This window comes from Prionailurus bengalensis, chromosome F2 (assembly GCF_016509475.1).
Source record: "Prionailurus bengalensis isolate Pbe53 chromosome F2, Fcat_Pben_1.1_paternal_pri, whole genome shotgun sequence".
NCBI lineage: Eukaryota > Metazoa > Chordata > Mammalia > Carnivora > Felidae > Prionailurus > Prionailurus bengalensis.
In genome coordinates, this window is record NC_057353.1 from 7,446,330 (window position 1) to 7,460,638 (window position 14,309).

Below are 14,309 nucleotides of genomic sequence, written 5' to 3' on the forward strand. Positions count from 1 at the left end.
AATATGCTTTCCACCCCCACCTAATATGAATCTTTGGGGCAAATGTTAACATTAATGCCTATTCTGGTAGAGCTTCTACACTGGAACCTATAGGATAAGCTCAGTACCTACTGGTAAGTGTGTGGGCTCTCTGCAGAATGGGAGGTCATCCCGTGCCCCACGCTACCTCCCATAGAACAAGGTGGAACCTTAAGTAGACAGGCAAAGAGTCAGGCCTCTTTCTCTTGGCCTAGATGAAGGGACTAAGCACGTAAGTACAATGAAGAGAGGACTTGTATAAAAAATGAGGTTGCCCGAACTGGTGGCGAAGGGTCTCATGAACGAGGATTTGAAGCGCAGATTTAAAGAAAATGAAACAAACCTTATGGATACTTGGAGAAAAGCATCCCGGGAAGAATGGACAGCATATGCAAAGAATCTGGGAAGTGGCCTTACAAGTGTATCTGAGGTATCATCATAAGGAGAACTGTGTAGATGGAGCGGAGGGAGGGAATGGATGAGGAGGGTCAGAAGGAAACTGGCCGCCCGGGAGTCAGATTATGTAGGGCTTTGCATGCCAATATGAAAATGTTTCTTTTTATATGGTGAAAGACGGGAAGATGTTGGACAAATACGAGTCAGGGCTGACTTCGTGAGTGTGTGACCAGTGCAGGTGCACAGGGCTCCATGCTTAGAAGGGCACTTTAATGTGTCGCATTTGCCACCTTTTGTTCTTTGAATCTGTGTTTTGTAAGTGAATTCTGATCCGATAATGAAGCATGTGCCAAAGACTTGGAACCTCAGCTCACAAGTGGCCTCCCTGCTTCCCTAGGATGGATTCTCTGCCACCCACTCACCACCTCCTGGTGCTCTGGCCCTGCCTGACCTCCCAGTCCACACTTTCACCTGTGTCCCAGTACCATTGCTATCCCCCACCTTTAGTGGAGCCCCGGGTATGAAGCGGGAGTGTTGCGGTCAGGTGTATGCTCCATGGCATTTCAGGGTGAGGCAAGGTGGTAGGCCTCCCCTTCTCGGGCTGGCAGCTTTAGGAGCCTTCAGCAGGGGTCTCTTGCCCACCGAGGATCCAGGTATTCAGCATGTCCCAGTGTGAAGGCTGCAATCTCTTAAGGATTGTTTAGCCATTATGGGTTGAAGCAGAGGTTCACAGGGAAGGAGACTGGCTTCCTTGCCCCTGACCAGGGTCCTGCATTATCATTTTGTACCGGGCCCCACAAGTTATGTAGCCGACACTGATGTGAATCAACGAATAGCATGACCCGGCTTGCTCATCCGAAGGATCCCTCTGACTGCCATGTTGACCGTAGGGGAAGCAAGGGAGGACACAGAAAGACCAGGAGGGAGACGGGAATCCAGGAGGGAGATAACTGTGAATCTAATCAAAGTGGCGTCAGGGAAGATGGCAAGGAATGGTCAAATAAAAATAGATTTTGAATGTGGAGCCAACAGTATTTTCTGGTGGATTAGATACAGGGTCTAAGAGAAGGAAGTGGCCAAGAATGACTCTACAATTCTTTGGTTTGAGAAACAAAAGGAAAGAGTTTCCATTAACTGAAATAAGGAAGGAGGAACAGATTTTGAGGGGTGTGGGAGGACTCGAAGTGCAATTTCAGACTATTTAAATTTGAGACGTCCATTAGGCATCCAAGTACAGACGTTGAGAAAGCTGTTTGATGTATTCTGGGGTCCAGGGCATATCCAGCCTGGAGAAATAAATAGGGGAGTCATCACCATATAGATGGTATTTTAAAACATAAGATTTCGTGAAATTATCGAGGGAGCAAGAGTACACAGAGAAAGATTTGAGGACTGAGCCTATTTAAAGATAGAGGAAATGAGAAAGAATTAGCAAAGGACCCAGAATTAGCAGAGAGGCAGGCTTTGAGAAAGAAAAAACCAAGAGTGTGTGGTACAGTGAAAGCCTAGTGAATAATATATTTCAGTGAGCAGGGAGGGAGTGGTCAACTAGGTCAAGGCTGCCGAAAGGTCCGAGTGAGATAAGAAGTGGGATGTTTAATAAAGTAGAGAGAGATGGGGTGCACTTGGTGAGAACAGTTTCTCTGGAGCTGTCCTGGGTTCATCTGAGAGTATGCCAGAGGTTAGGAGAAGAGGAACTGAAGAGTGCCAGGTTAGGTAACTCTAGAGGAACTCTGTGTGAAAGGTTTTGGGGAGATTTAGTGGTACCTAAAAGGGTACTGGAATTTAAAAATTTGGGGTGTATGTTTTGCATTTTTTTGGGGGGGGGTTGCTTTGTTTTCTAACTCGTGGATACATGAGAGCATGCTTGTGTGCCAACTGGAATGACCCAGCAGAGGGAGAACCAATGATTGTTGAAATTATCCTTGAGCTGTGCTCGTGAGCATTGAGAAGGGTGAGAAAGCGGGGTCTCCTTGTGCAGGCAGGAGGCTGAGTATGTTGGTACCAATGCCGGTAGGTAGGCTGGGAGGTACTGAGAGTTTTGTGCGTTCTGTTCTGATTGCTTCGTTTTTCTCAATTAAATGGGAAGCATCAGCTGAGATTAAGGATGAGGAAGGAGGTAAAGTTGGAGAAGGGAAAATTAAAAAAAAAGAAAATGCTTTAGAAGAGTAGAAAAGAAAAGGGACAAGTAAGGCACAGTGTGAGGCTGAGCAGGACTGGGGGGGTCCCTGCAGGCTTTTTGTGACCCAAAAGGAGCTCAGTCAGCCTGGCTGCACCCTTCCTCTGACTGCAGCTGGTTGGAGGGACCTAGGCTTCCAGTTGGTGGAGAGCCGGGTTTGGACAGGCTCAGTGTTTTGTCGAGTGGGAGGGACAACAGGGATGAGGACGTGTTTGAGAAAGAGCTGATGATGGCTGACCATGGAAGTTCTGCTACGTAAGGAGAAAAGTGAGGGCGAGATCAGGTTAAAGGGCATGAGAATGAAGCAGAAAGGAATCCAAGGGTACTTGAGGGAATGGGTGAACCATTTGGGAGGGAGTAGCCGCAGTGGGATGCCTGCCGTTGAGTAATGTCACGGTTTAGATTACAGTGGAGGTGAACTTCTGAGATACAGTAGAAGATCAGATCATTGAAGGAGAGATTATAGTACAGACAGGCCAGGAACCTGCATCAAAAACCAATGAATTCTGATGCAGTTGGTCCAAGGACAGTATTTTGAGGAAACCTGATTTTAGGGAGAGTTGACAAGCTGAACATTAAATTTTAGAGTTAAGCCAGGAAACACGAGGGAGTGGAAGGGGCGCCTGGGTGGCTCAGTCAGTTGAGTGTCTGACTTATGCTCAGGTCATGATTTCATGGTTTTGTGAGTTCGAGCCCCGCGTCGGGCTCTGTGCTGACAGCTCAGAGCCTGGAGCCTGCTTCGGATTCTGTGTCTCCTTTTCTCTCTGCCCCTTCCCTGCTCATGCTCATGCTCATGCTCTGTCTCTCTTTCAAAAATAAATAAACATTAAAAGAAAAAAAAAGGAAAACATGAGGGGGTGGAAGAAACATGAAGAATATTAACAGAATGTTGTGTATTTAGTGTTTGAATGTTCCGGACACTGGATGTGGTGTTAGTTTACACGTATCATTTAATTTATTCCTGGCGACAACATTGGATACTAGAGACTATTATCATCCCTATTTTACGAGTGATAAACATGAGAGCCCGAGAGGTTAAATAACATGCCCAAGGGCGCCTCTGTCTGAGTCTAAACCCTGAGCGCTTAACCATCATGTCCGTCAGTCTTGACAAGTGCCATGATTATGATAGAGCAGGTGATATTAAAATCCGCGTCCTGAGATGTGAATAATAGACTTATGGGATTAGAGACTCTCGGGAACAATATGGTATACAAAGCCCAGTAATATGCATTATCTCATCTAATCCTCCTCTTAATCCTGTGTATTAAGCAATTTGCCCAGATCCTGGGGCCAGTAAGCAGCAGAACCAGGATGGGCCGGAATGTTCATCTTCTGATCACCTACTTGTACACTCCCTCCACCAACTTCCACTAGCATTTCCAGAGATGGTCCAGACAGAAACTTTCAAAAGGGTCTAGACAGTTTCGAGCAAATGTATTATTAAGGAAACCATCACTAGTTATTTCTTTCTTAGAACCTAACAGGGTAAGTCTCATAATTCCTATGTTGCCATGGGAACATAGTGAGTACAGAATGTAGTTATGGAATGTTCTTTCTATAAACTCATGCATTCATTCAACTGTAATTTTCTGAGCAAATAGTCTGTGCAGGTGCTGTGCTAGGTGCACAGGATACAACCGAGTAAGAAACATCCCTGCTCTAAAGGAACCTTCAGTCAGCTCCAGGCCTTTAGAAGCTCAGATGCTCTGCAGGCTCTTTTCCCTGGAACAATTTTAAGGCACTGCATTTGACCTAGAATACACTCCATCCCTTAGGACCCGGTCACCTAAGAGATCATACCTCTCCCCAGTGGTTTGGCACACAGTAAGATGAGCTGTAGTGCCCTGGAGATGGAATCTTAGATTTGGACCTTGGGGAAATAGTACCAGAGTGTTATTCTAGAAAGGATTTTCTCACTCCAGGAGGATCCGAGTTGAAAGTTAGATTTAAAAATACGCCCTTTGCCTGGCGTTCTGTCTGGCTCCGTGATACTGCATTGACCTTTATTCACCACTTGGCCATGACTTTTGCTAGACATAATGGATTTGTACATGCCATGTAAGGGGCAGGGGCTCTGTGGCCCTACAGGCTCCTGCCACACAGTCAGGAAAGGCCAAGTAAGGCGGTGCCCAGGGCGGCCACCTGTAAGAATAAAGGAGGCCGCATCCAGGGCTGGGGCGAATTCCACTTTGTCCAGGTTGGTGCTAAAACAGCCGATGAGCCCTAGCACCACCAGATGTCCGGCGTGGCTATTTCTACGCGCAGAGAATTTTTTCCCCTGCATTTCTACTTCATGATGCTACTAACTAAGAATGGCGCACAGGGGCGCCTGGGTGGCGCAGTCGGTTAAGCGTCCGACTTCAGCCAGGTCACGATCTCGCGCTCTGTGAGTTCGAGCCCCGCGTCGGGCTCTGGGCTGATGGCTCAGAGCCTGGAGCCTGTTTCCGATTCTGTGTCTCCCTCTCTCTCTGCCCCTCCCCCGTTCATGCTCTGTCTCTCTCTATCCCAAAAATAAATAAACGTTGAAAAAAAAATTAAAAAAAAAAAAAAAAAAAGAATGGCGCACACACTAGTTCAAATGGAGCCTGGTGTCTACAACGGGGAAGGAGAGGAGGGTGCTGTGTTTTGCCTCCAGACTTAGAAGACCACAAGTGGCGCTCTTAATGGCAGTGTAACACGTGTTGCCTCACTTCCCTCTGGTCTTAAAACATGTGAGTCACAGTGTAATTAAAGAATTACACTCTCTGTCACTTACACTGCAAAAGTTAAGCGAGACAAATCAGACTAAGTTTTCTGGCTTTAAAAACAAAATGAGGATCCTACGTGCGTTGGGTTTTTAAGGATCTTTTTTTTTTTTCAAGCCCCCAAATATCCTATATTCTCGTCGTTTCTCATTTGGCGAACCACTCCCATGACAGATTTGATTCACTCGAGTCATTTCTGGAGTTGGGGGACCACACCTCAAGTCCGTAACTCCTACAGCTTTAAGAGAAGGTAATTCTCCTTTTGGAGTAGGGGAGGTGGCGCCCGCTCGCGGCTCCGCAGCTGCTTACCTGCCGGCGGGGCCACAGTTTCCCGGGGTTGCCGGCCCCGCCCCGCTTCCCCGCGGCGCCGGGAGCCGCCGCCAGGGGTGCTGCGCTTCCCTCCCGAGGGAGGAGTGGGTGGAGGGCAGCCGCCAGGCCCGCCGCTCCCCCTGGCTCGGCTGCTGCCCGGCGGCGGAGAGCGCGTGGGGCGTGCTGGCCGGGCGACGTGGGCTTGGGTCGCAGAGGGGGCCTGGGCCACCTCCCCACCTCCCGGCTCCTGGCGCCGGGGTCCACCGGAGAAGCCCTGCCCGCACCCTCCCCCGAGGGCGCCGGCTGGGGCTCCCCGCGGACCCGCCCCCTCGCCGCGGCACTCCAGGCCGGCGGTTCTGCGCTGCGCTCCGCGCCTCTGCGGGCCCCGCACGCCCTCTCCCTTCTCAGCTCTCCCGAGGCCGGGCACACCCACCGCCGCTGCCAGCATTCGGGGCCCTCGTGTCCGAGTTAAACCCCGTCTCCCAAACCGTCGCCAGCCCCAGCTGCACACCCAGCCCTGGTCCAGGTACCCGCAGATCAGAGCGGCATACAAAGAGGCCTGCGCCCCCGGAGCCCCCGCCGCCGCCCCGCCCGCTCGCCCCTGCCCGCTCTTCCTCGACCTCCGCGAGGGCTGGACGCCGAGACCCCTCCTCTCGGCGCCCTCCTGCCCCTCCCCCTGTGTCTTTCAAATCCACCCAGCGTTCCCCCGAAATCCTGTGAGCTGGGGGCCCTCGACCGTCCCTCGTCGACCTCTCGGCCGCTGCCCCCGGCCCCCGGGACCGGCCGGCCGCCCACCCCCACCGCAGCCGCGAGTCTCGGGCCCGGCCCCTCCTCCGGGGCCCTCCTCCTCCCTCGCCCCTCCCGAGCCGGGGTGGGAGCGGCGGCAGCTGGAAGAGAAGGGATGAGGTCATCCTCTCCCTCGGAGTCAGCTGGTGGAGGAGAGGAAGCGGGAGGAGGGAGCGCGCGCGAGGGGAGGAGAGGAATGTGCAGGTCCGAGGAGCGCCGCGGCGGCCGCTGCTGCTCCTGCTGCTGGCGGCGGCGGCGGCTCGGGCGGCAGCCGCGGGGCCGGGACGGCGAGGAGCGCGGGCGGCTGGCAGGGGCGCGCGCGGGGCGCCGCGAGCAGCTTGGCTCCGCGCAGGCAGCCAGGCGGCGCTCCTGCCGGCCCCAGGCGCGCCGCTAGCCCGGCCCAGCGCCCAGCCCGGCGGGCGGCGGGCGGCGGCGGGCGAGCCGGCGCAGGAGCAGGAGGAGGGGGAGCCGCGCCGCCAGGGAGGGAAGCCGGGGCGAGGCGAGGAGGTGGCGGGAGGAGGAGACAGCGGGGAAAGGTGTCAGATAAAGGAGGGCTCTCCTCCGGTTTGGAGGCATCATGGCCGCTAAGTCAGACGGGAGGCTGAAAATGAAGAAGAGCAGCGACGTGGCGTTCACCCCGCTGCAGAACTCGGACCACTCGGGCTCGGTGCAGGGATTGGCTCCGGGCTTGCCGTCGGGGTCGGGAGCCGAGGACGAGGAGGCGGCCGGGGGCGGCTGCTGCCCGGACGGCGGCGGCTGCTCGCGCTGCTGCTGCTGCTGTGCCGGGAGCGGCGGCTCGGGCGGCGGCTCCGGGGGCTTGGGCGGCCCGGGCGGCGGCGTTGGCGGCCCGGGCGGCAGCGGGGCGGGCTCGGCGGCGCTGTGCCTGCGCCTGGGCAGGGAGCAGCGGCGCTACTCGCTGTGGGACTGCCTCTGGATCCTGGCCGCCGTGGCCGTGTACTTCGCGGACGTGGGCACGGACATCTGGCTCGCCGTGGACTACTACTTGCGCGGCCAGCGCTGGTGGTTCGGGCTCACGCTCTTCTTCGTGGTGCTCGGCTCGCTCTCGGTGCAAGTGTTCAGCTTCCGCTGGTTCGTGCACGATTTCAGCACCGAGGACAGCGCCACGACCGCAGCCGCCTCCAGCTGCCCGCAGCCTGGAGCCGATTGCAAGACTGTGGCCAGCAGTGGGTCTGCAGCCGCGGAAGGCGAGGCTCGTCCTTCCACGCCGCAAAGGCAAGCGTCCAACGCCAGCAAGAGCAACATCGCCGCCGCCAACAGCGGCAGCAACAGTAGCGGGGCCACCCGGGCCAGCGGCAAACACAGGTCTGCGTCCTGCTCCTTCTGCATCTGGCTCCTGCAGTCACTGATCCACATCTTGCAGCTCGGGCAGATCTGGAGGTACCGTATCAGGGGTGGGGACGGGGGAGAACTGCTATTGCTGACCACATAACATCCTCACTGCTTTGCTTTTGCACGAAAATCCTTTAGGGTTGCTGTGGTAGTAACCCTAGTCACACTCTTTCAGTTTGTGGGTTTTTTTTTTTTTCTTTTTCTTTTTCTTATACCGGGTTTTGCGTTTTTAAGATTTGTGATCACAACCTAAGGTGGGAGGGAAGTGAGAAGCAAGAGACAGGCAGCAAAGTGGTTTTGATCAACCCATCCCTCCCCTCTGTGTCCCCACGCTGCTTCACCAGCTTCTCTCTGTTTATATGCTACCCCCTCCCCATTTTTAGTGATAACTGTTTCAGTGGCCGGGAGAGGATTCCTGTCACATCTTCTAAAAATCCTTTTTTATTATGTTGAATTTGCGGGGTATATTGCCATTTGGATGGCTTCTTTTGTTCCCTGTTGCTAATTCTAGTTATATGGGAATTCTTACTGCTCAGAAGTACCCACATTGGAATGCTCACTGGTAGGAGAAGTACTGTGCTCCAAGTAAAAAGCTTAGTGGGCAGACGGCTTGTCCCTTTTTGGAGAATACCGACACCTATATCTATAATCTATATTTATATCTATCTCCAACCACGAGTAGGTTCACTTTTATGATGTCTTTTCTGCTTAGCTTGCAATAACCCCACATTCTGATTTCTCACATAAGTAAGAAACCTTAGAAAAGGGGCGGCGCGTCTTGTAAACTTTAATCGGACTTGGCATCTTCATTGGTCGCTCTGCTACTTGTCATCTGATGTACCAAGTCTTTTTACACAGATATCACTTCCACTTAGACACTGGAATACAAAGCTAAACTCTCTGGGCAGAGGGAGGCGTCATTTGAGCGGTCACTGCCTAGATTTAGGAATATCATGAAACAGAGTGCTCAGAAGTATGCAGTGTAAGTGTAATGAGGAAACTTCCTAGTAAGTGCACCAATGTGGGGCTTACGTGCTGGTATGCCAGTGTCCTTTTCCGTTTCATTTGTAGTTATCTTTGTGATAAAGGCTTTATAAATCATTAAGTGTGCCGAGGACATGTTTCCCATGTGGAAACAACTCAGAGGATGTGTCGAATGGGACGAAAAACTTGGTTATTTTGCAACCTTTCCTGGGACTGTCGTTGCTTTGTGAAGCAGGACAAACATTGCCATAGACGGCAAACTTTCAAGTTGCGAAACTTTTTTTTTTTTTTCCCAAACGGATACTTTCTGGAAAAGTGGTATATGAGAGGCAGTCAGACCCGTCGGTGTTGGAAAGCTCCATAGTTTGGACCCAAAGGACTTTGAAATGTCAGTTAAATGTGATAGCTGTATGTTCCATGAATGACCATTATGAAGCCTTATATGCAGCCATTATTATATGAAGCCATTCAGATTTGATGAAGAACTCAAATGTTCACATTGATCGCTGAAATTGTTTAGTGGTGAGGTGCCTATGATTAGTAGTTTCCATCTGATAATGTGGAAAATGAAGCTTACACGCTTACCATTCCATTTGGTGACTTTTGCAGACTTTGTGCCGGATTTGGAAATCACTTACTTTTCGATCACCTTTGAAATGTCTAGATGTATGTAAATAATGCAGCCACTTCTCTTATTAGCTGCAGACCTGCCCGTGCTTCCTCCAGATTGATAGTTTATGAAAAATATATTATCAAATTCTGTGACCTGAAAAATAATTTTCATTATCATTATGTTTACTAGACTGCCGAAACCAAACATTTTCCCGGTTGAAAATTGACATTTAGTTATCTCAGGAGATAAAATGCAGAAAGTGAGAAATAATTAGGAAAAGAAAAGGACCCACATACATCTCAGGGAGACCACAGCCACTGGGTCAACTGGCCATACAGAAAAGCTGATCTAGGAGGCGGAGGGAAAGAAGGGTAAGGTCAAATGCACAAGGAAAGTCACAGGCTGTCTGAAAAATGCAGTGACCCACCCAACTCTTAGAGAAACTGGTTACACAAGACTCCTTTTGTTAAGTATTTCTACAGGGTTTTGAGGTTTTTTCTGCTACTGCATGGTTCCCTGGGAGGAAGTATTGTTGAAAATGTTTTCAGATATTTGCCCACATTTTCAGAATATTGTGTTTAACATGTAAGTCTGAATGATCTAATCCACCTGTTCTTGGATTCTAGTTACGATATTCGGGGGGTAGTGGGGTAACTTGATGGAAGTATGGTCTAAGACTCAACCTCGTTTTCTCCTTATAAAGTATGTTTAAACAAACTTTAGCCTAATGTAGGAAACTGGAAAGGGATCGGAAAATTCATGGAGTTTAACACTCAGATGCATTCTAAATTGTTTCAGCTTCTCCGAGTGTAGAGTATTGGAATGCAACTTCGGGCAGTAGGTCCATCTTTGAAAATAAGCTGGTGAAAGGCAGTTCATCACAGATTGTTGTATTAGATCATTATCTTAGACCATTAGGATTCTTTAAATTAGGAACACCCCTCTGCTTCTTCTAGCTTTTCTTTTCAATGCATTATGCACAAATGTTGCAGAAACACCGAGGTACTTACTGAATGGTTCAAAGCTCAGGGGCCATCATTCATGTTTTAACATGCTACTTTCTGAGATCAATAAAATAGATTTTAGCTAGGTTGGTAACTGTCCCTTGTATTTCCATGAAATTTTAGTTATTTTAGGTAAGGGCAAGGTTCTAAAAGCTTTCTGTAGATACAGTCCTTTGAAATAACATCAAAGTGTTTGCTTGTTCAGAAATAGCTATCTGAAACATTTTGGGCAAGATTTGAATGTATTTATACATTTATTACAAATGCAACTGCTGAAAGCAATGATACATATTCATTTTAATTAAAGTTTACTAATGGGAAATTAATGGCGGCTTTTAAAGTCACAAGAGTTGATTCTGAGAAAGAGCCATTTGAAATAACGAAGTGAGCTTTTGCTACCATGTGAAAAGAGCAATCACGACTTTCAAGGAAATGTGTGTGCAAATGAACAAGTATTTTTTTTCCTGTTCATTTCATACGAGTCCAGAAGTTACTAAGAGTGCAGTCTAGCCAGTGGGAATCACAAATGCCCAGCTGGAATAGTTTTTAAGTCTTCGCACCCATAGTCAATTGTATCTGGATGCCTTCTTCCTTCAGAATTCATGACTTCCTCTCAAAATTCTAACTCGGTTTTTCCCGGTATGCGTGTATATACTTTTTTGGTTGTCTTCTAGCAAGGAGGCATATTGCATACAATAAGTGAGTAGATGGTAGAATGGGGAGTGTTTTTAGTCTTTGACTATTTTGGTTTTTGTTTCCGAATGTCTATCATGAGAGTCATGTGGTGACGACCTGGTGAAAGAACATTTCTACTCTTCTCATGCTTGCTGTTCCACCAGGTATGACATGTGTTCCATATTCAAATACATTGGAAAAGGGCAATTGGAAAAAGGCAGCTTAAATGGGATTAAACAGATCTCTCTACAGTAGGACTTCTCAGAGCCTTTAATAAGCTGATATGCAAGAAAAAAAAAAAAAAGCTAATGTGTAGTTACCCATAACTTTGCAAAGGTATACTTATTAAACACTCTTGTGGCACACAGGGAACTTTGAGTAATGCTGTTCTAAGTCATTCTTAAACCTGGCCAACCATGAATAATAATAATTTCATATAGCACTTGAAAAATTTACAAATGTCTTTATATTCTTTATCTCAACTACGCTTTACAAGAACCTAAGAGAAAAATCATTAGTATCTCTATAATATGAGAAAGGTGGCTCAGAGAATTACCCAGCTGTTATGTGACATAGCTAGGAGTCAAAGCCTGGCCCACCATACCCAAAGTCTGTGCTCTTTCTGGATCAGTTCGCTGCCTCCAAATGCCAGCTTGGATAATAATGACAACATTGTGTAACAATGACACTTGACCTTCACTAAGGATGGCAGAGTGGGAGAGGGAGCTGCGGTTTAGATGGGGTAAGAGATGTGTCCAATAACACACCAGTAGTCAACCCGCCGAATAGGGCCTGGGGCTCAGCTTGTCTGACTCTAAGTCCAGTGCTCCTCATGCTGAGCTTGCCGCATTAAATCCCAGTTGGGTAACAGGGTCTTGCAGTGGCATTAATGATTAAATGGCGCGATGCAGGTGAATGTGTGGAAAATGCCTTGCAAATGATAAAAGAGGTTCTAGCAATCAAGAATGGGTAGGGAAATAGCATACAGGTTACACCTCCGACCACTGAAAAAGTACTTTATCAATTTGGAGTTAGTTCTGAATTCTGATATAGGTCAGGCAAGATTGATGCCCTTTCCTCAGTTCATTGAATGGTTACTTTTCTGTATATTTGTGTTTCCCTCTACTGCATATTAATTAACTGATTCATTCTGCATATAGTGAGGACTTACTCTATGCAAGGCACTGTTCTAGTTACTAATTACCCCCAAATGAATAAAATACACATCATCTTTTAAGGATTCCATTGTCTGGCGAGGAAGACAGAAAAACAAACAAACAATTTCAAGACAAGGAAATAAGTACTAGGAAAGAAACAGGAACCTCAAACCATCTTAGTGATTCAGATGAGACTCCGGAGGAGGGGATGTTTGAGCAAAGGTTTGAATGAGGAGAAAATCTGCTGTCTGAATAAAGCCGGGCAATGGCTGCAGAGCCTTGGCTATGACTTTGTGTAAAGGCATGGGGTAGGGGTGGGGCGGGGAAGAGAGAACAAGGAAGGTAAAGTGTGTCCTTTGAATAGAGAGTGAATGAGCGATAGTAGCTAGAGAGGAGGAAGGAGAATTCCTTGGGTAGACAATGAAGGGGATTTAGATTTTATTCTGAAAGCATGGAGGAATCCTGGATTATAAGAGCCAGGGAGGGGAGGGATTGTTACAAAAGCGTTAAAACATTGTTTTAGCCGAAGGAATGGCGCGTAGTTCAGTTTCAGAGGATACGTCATCAGTTCCTTTCGGATTCAGTCCTGTCTTTTTCATTTGTTAAAATTCGTTGATTTTAAAAGGATCAAGTTTGGATGTAATTGGAGTGCCTAAATAGGCTCAACAAGTTGGGGAGTGCTTTTTCAGAAAAACAGATCGGTTGAAATTGTTCCTGGATTTATGCCAAAGTAAACTCTTTTTTTAAAAAAAATTTTAAGTGTTTATTAAGTTTTGAGAGAGAGACCGAGCAAGAGAGTGGAAGCAGGGGAGAGGCAGAGAGAGAGAGAGGGAGACACAGAATCCAAAGCAGGCTCCAGGCTCCGAGCTGTCAGCACAGAGCCCGATGCGGGGCTTGAACTCACAAACCGTGAGATCATGACCAGAGCTGAAGTCCACCACTTAACTGACTGAGCCACCCAGGTGCCCCTATGCTAAAGTAAACCCTTGACAAAAGTTTATTTCTGGCTACCTTTGGAAGAGATTTTCCTTAGGATACGGTGGTCTTTGTGTTATTCAAATTTACGTTTCCTTGTCCTTGGAAACTTGTTCTTTCTGTTTTTGTTACACTTTTTCAATTTTCTGAGGGCTTTGATCCTCAGAGTAATCTCTGAGGTAGCCCTTTCATTTTGCAAATGTGGAAATTGAGACAGAGTATGTTAAGTGTGTTTTCTGTCCAGGTCATATAGTTCTGCACCGATTCTAGGTTAGAATTCGGTACCGATGTGGGAGGGGAAAAAAGGCCACATGAGAAAATTGTTGATGAGATTGAGGGTCCTTAGGTAGAAGAGAAGGCTGAGAAGTTAAGAGCTCCCTGGTAAGTACTGAAGGGTTGTAATGAGGGCCAGGCACTGGACTTGGGTGTGGGCCCTCTGGGGTAAGATGGACAGATTTTGAGTCAATGTAAGGAAGCAGTTTTTAGCTAGTCAAAGGCATCCAGAGATCAAGTATGATTCCTTATCAGCAGCGAGTTCCCCACCATTGGAGTGTCTAAGCATCATTTAGAAAACTGGTCGCAGAGTTGTAACAGAAAAAACTTTTAAGTATCATGCAGAGGGTTGAACTAAAAGATCATCCTCCAGCCCTGAGATTTCATGACAGTTTCCATTGTTAATTACATGCTGCTCCAAACATAGTAGACTGATCTTTGCTTTCTCCTGGACGGAAGAAGCAGGAGTTTGCTTGGAACACTGCAGTTATGTTACTTTGAGATCTGTTCATTGGTTTATGGACCCGCTATCTTCCCTAGAGCACCACAAGTCTCTGTAACATCCTTGAGTGCTGGCCTTGCTATTTAAATCTCTGAGTTACCTAACAGGTATAAATCCACACACAACCAGACAGTCCTCTGTGCACGTACTGTGGCTTATCTATGTGTTGGAATAATTTATGCATAAATCTATGTGATAGATATACTTATTTCAGTATCTTTGCAATAACTAGTGCAAAAATTGTATTTTTTTCCCCACTCACTTGAACCATATACTGTTTACTTATAAGGGTGAAAACGGATTTTATGGTTATTACATTCTGATGGAATCTGCCGACTTCC

The 14,309-nt window shown here is 48.1% G+C and overlaps 1 protein-coding gene across 2 annotated transcripts in view; it reads left to right on the forward strand.

The window, feature by feature from the left end:
• Window positions 1-6,910: 6,910 nt before the first annotated feature.
• XKR4 (XK related 4) overlaps window positions 6,911-14,309 on the forward strand; it is a 433,263-nt gene continuing 425,864 nt past the window's right edge. For both annotated transcript variants that reach the window (XR_006300440.1, XM_043601084.1), the window contains exon 1: window positions 6,911-7,833. Coding sequence is in view for 1 of the 2 variants with exons in the window: in XM_043601084.1 (XP_043457019.1) it covers window positions 7,013-7,833 (821 nt within the window). In the remaining variant the exon portion in view is untranslated. The remainder of the gene's footprint in view (window positions 7,834-14,309) is intronic.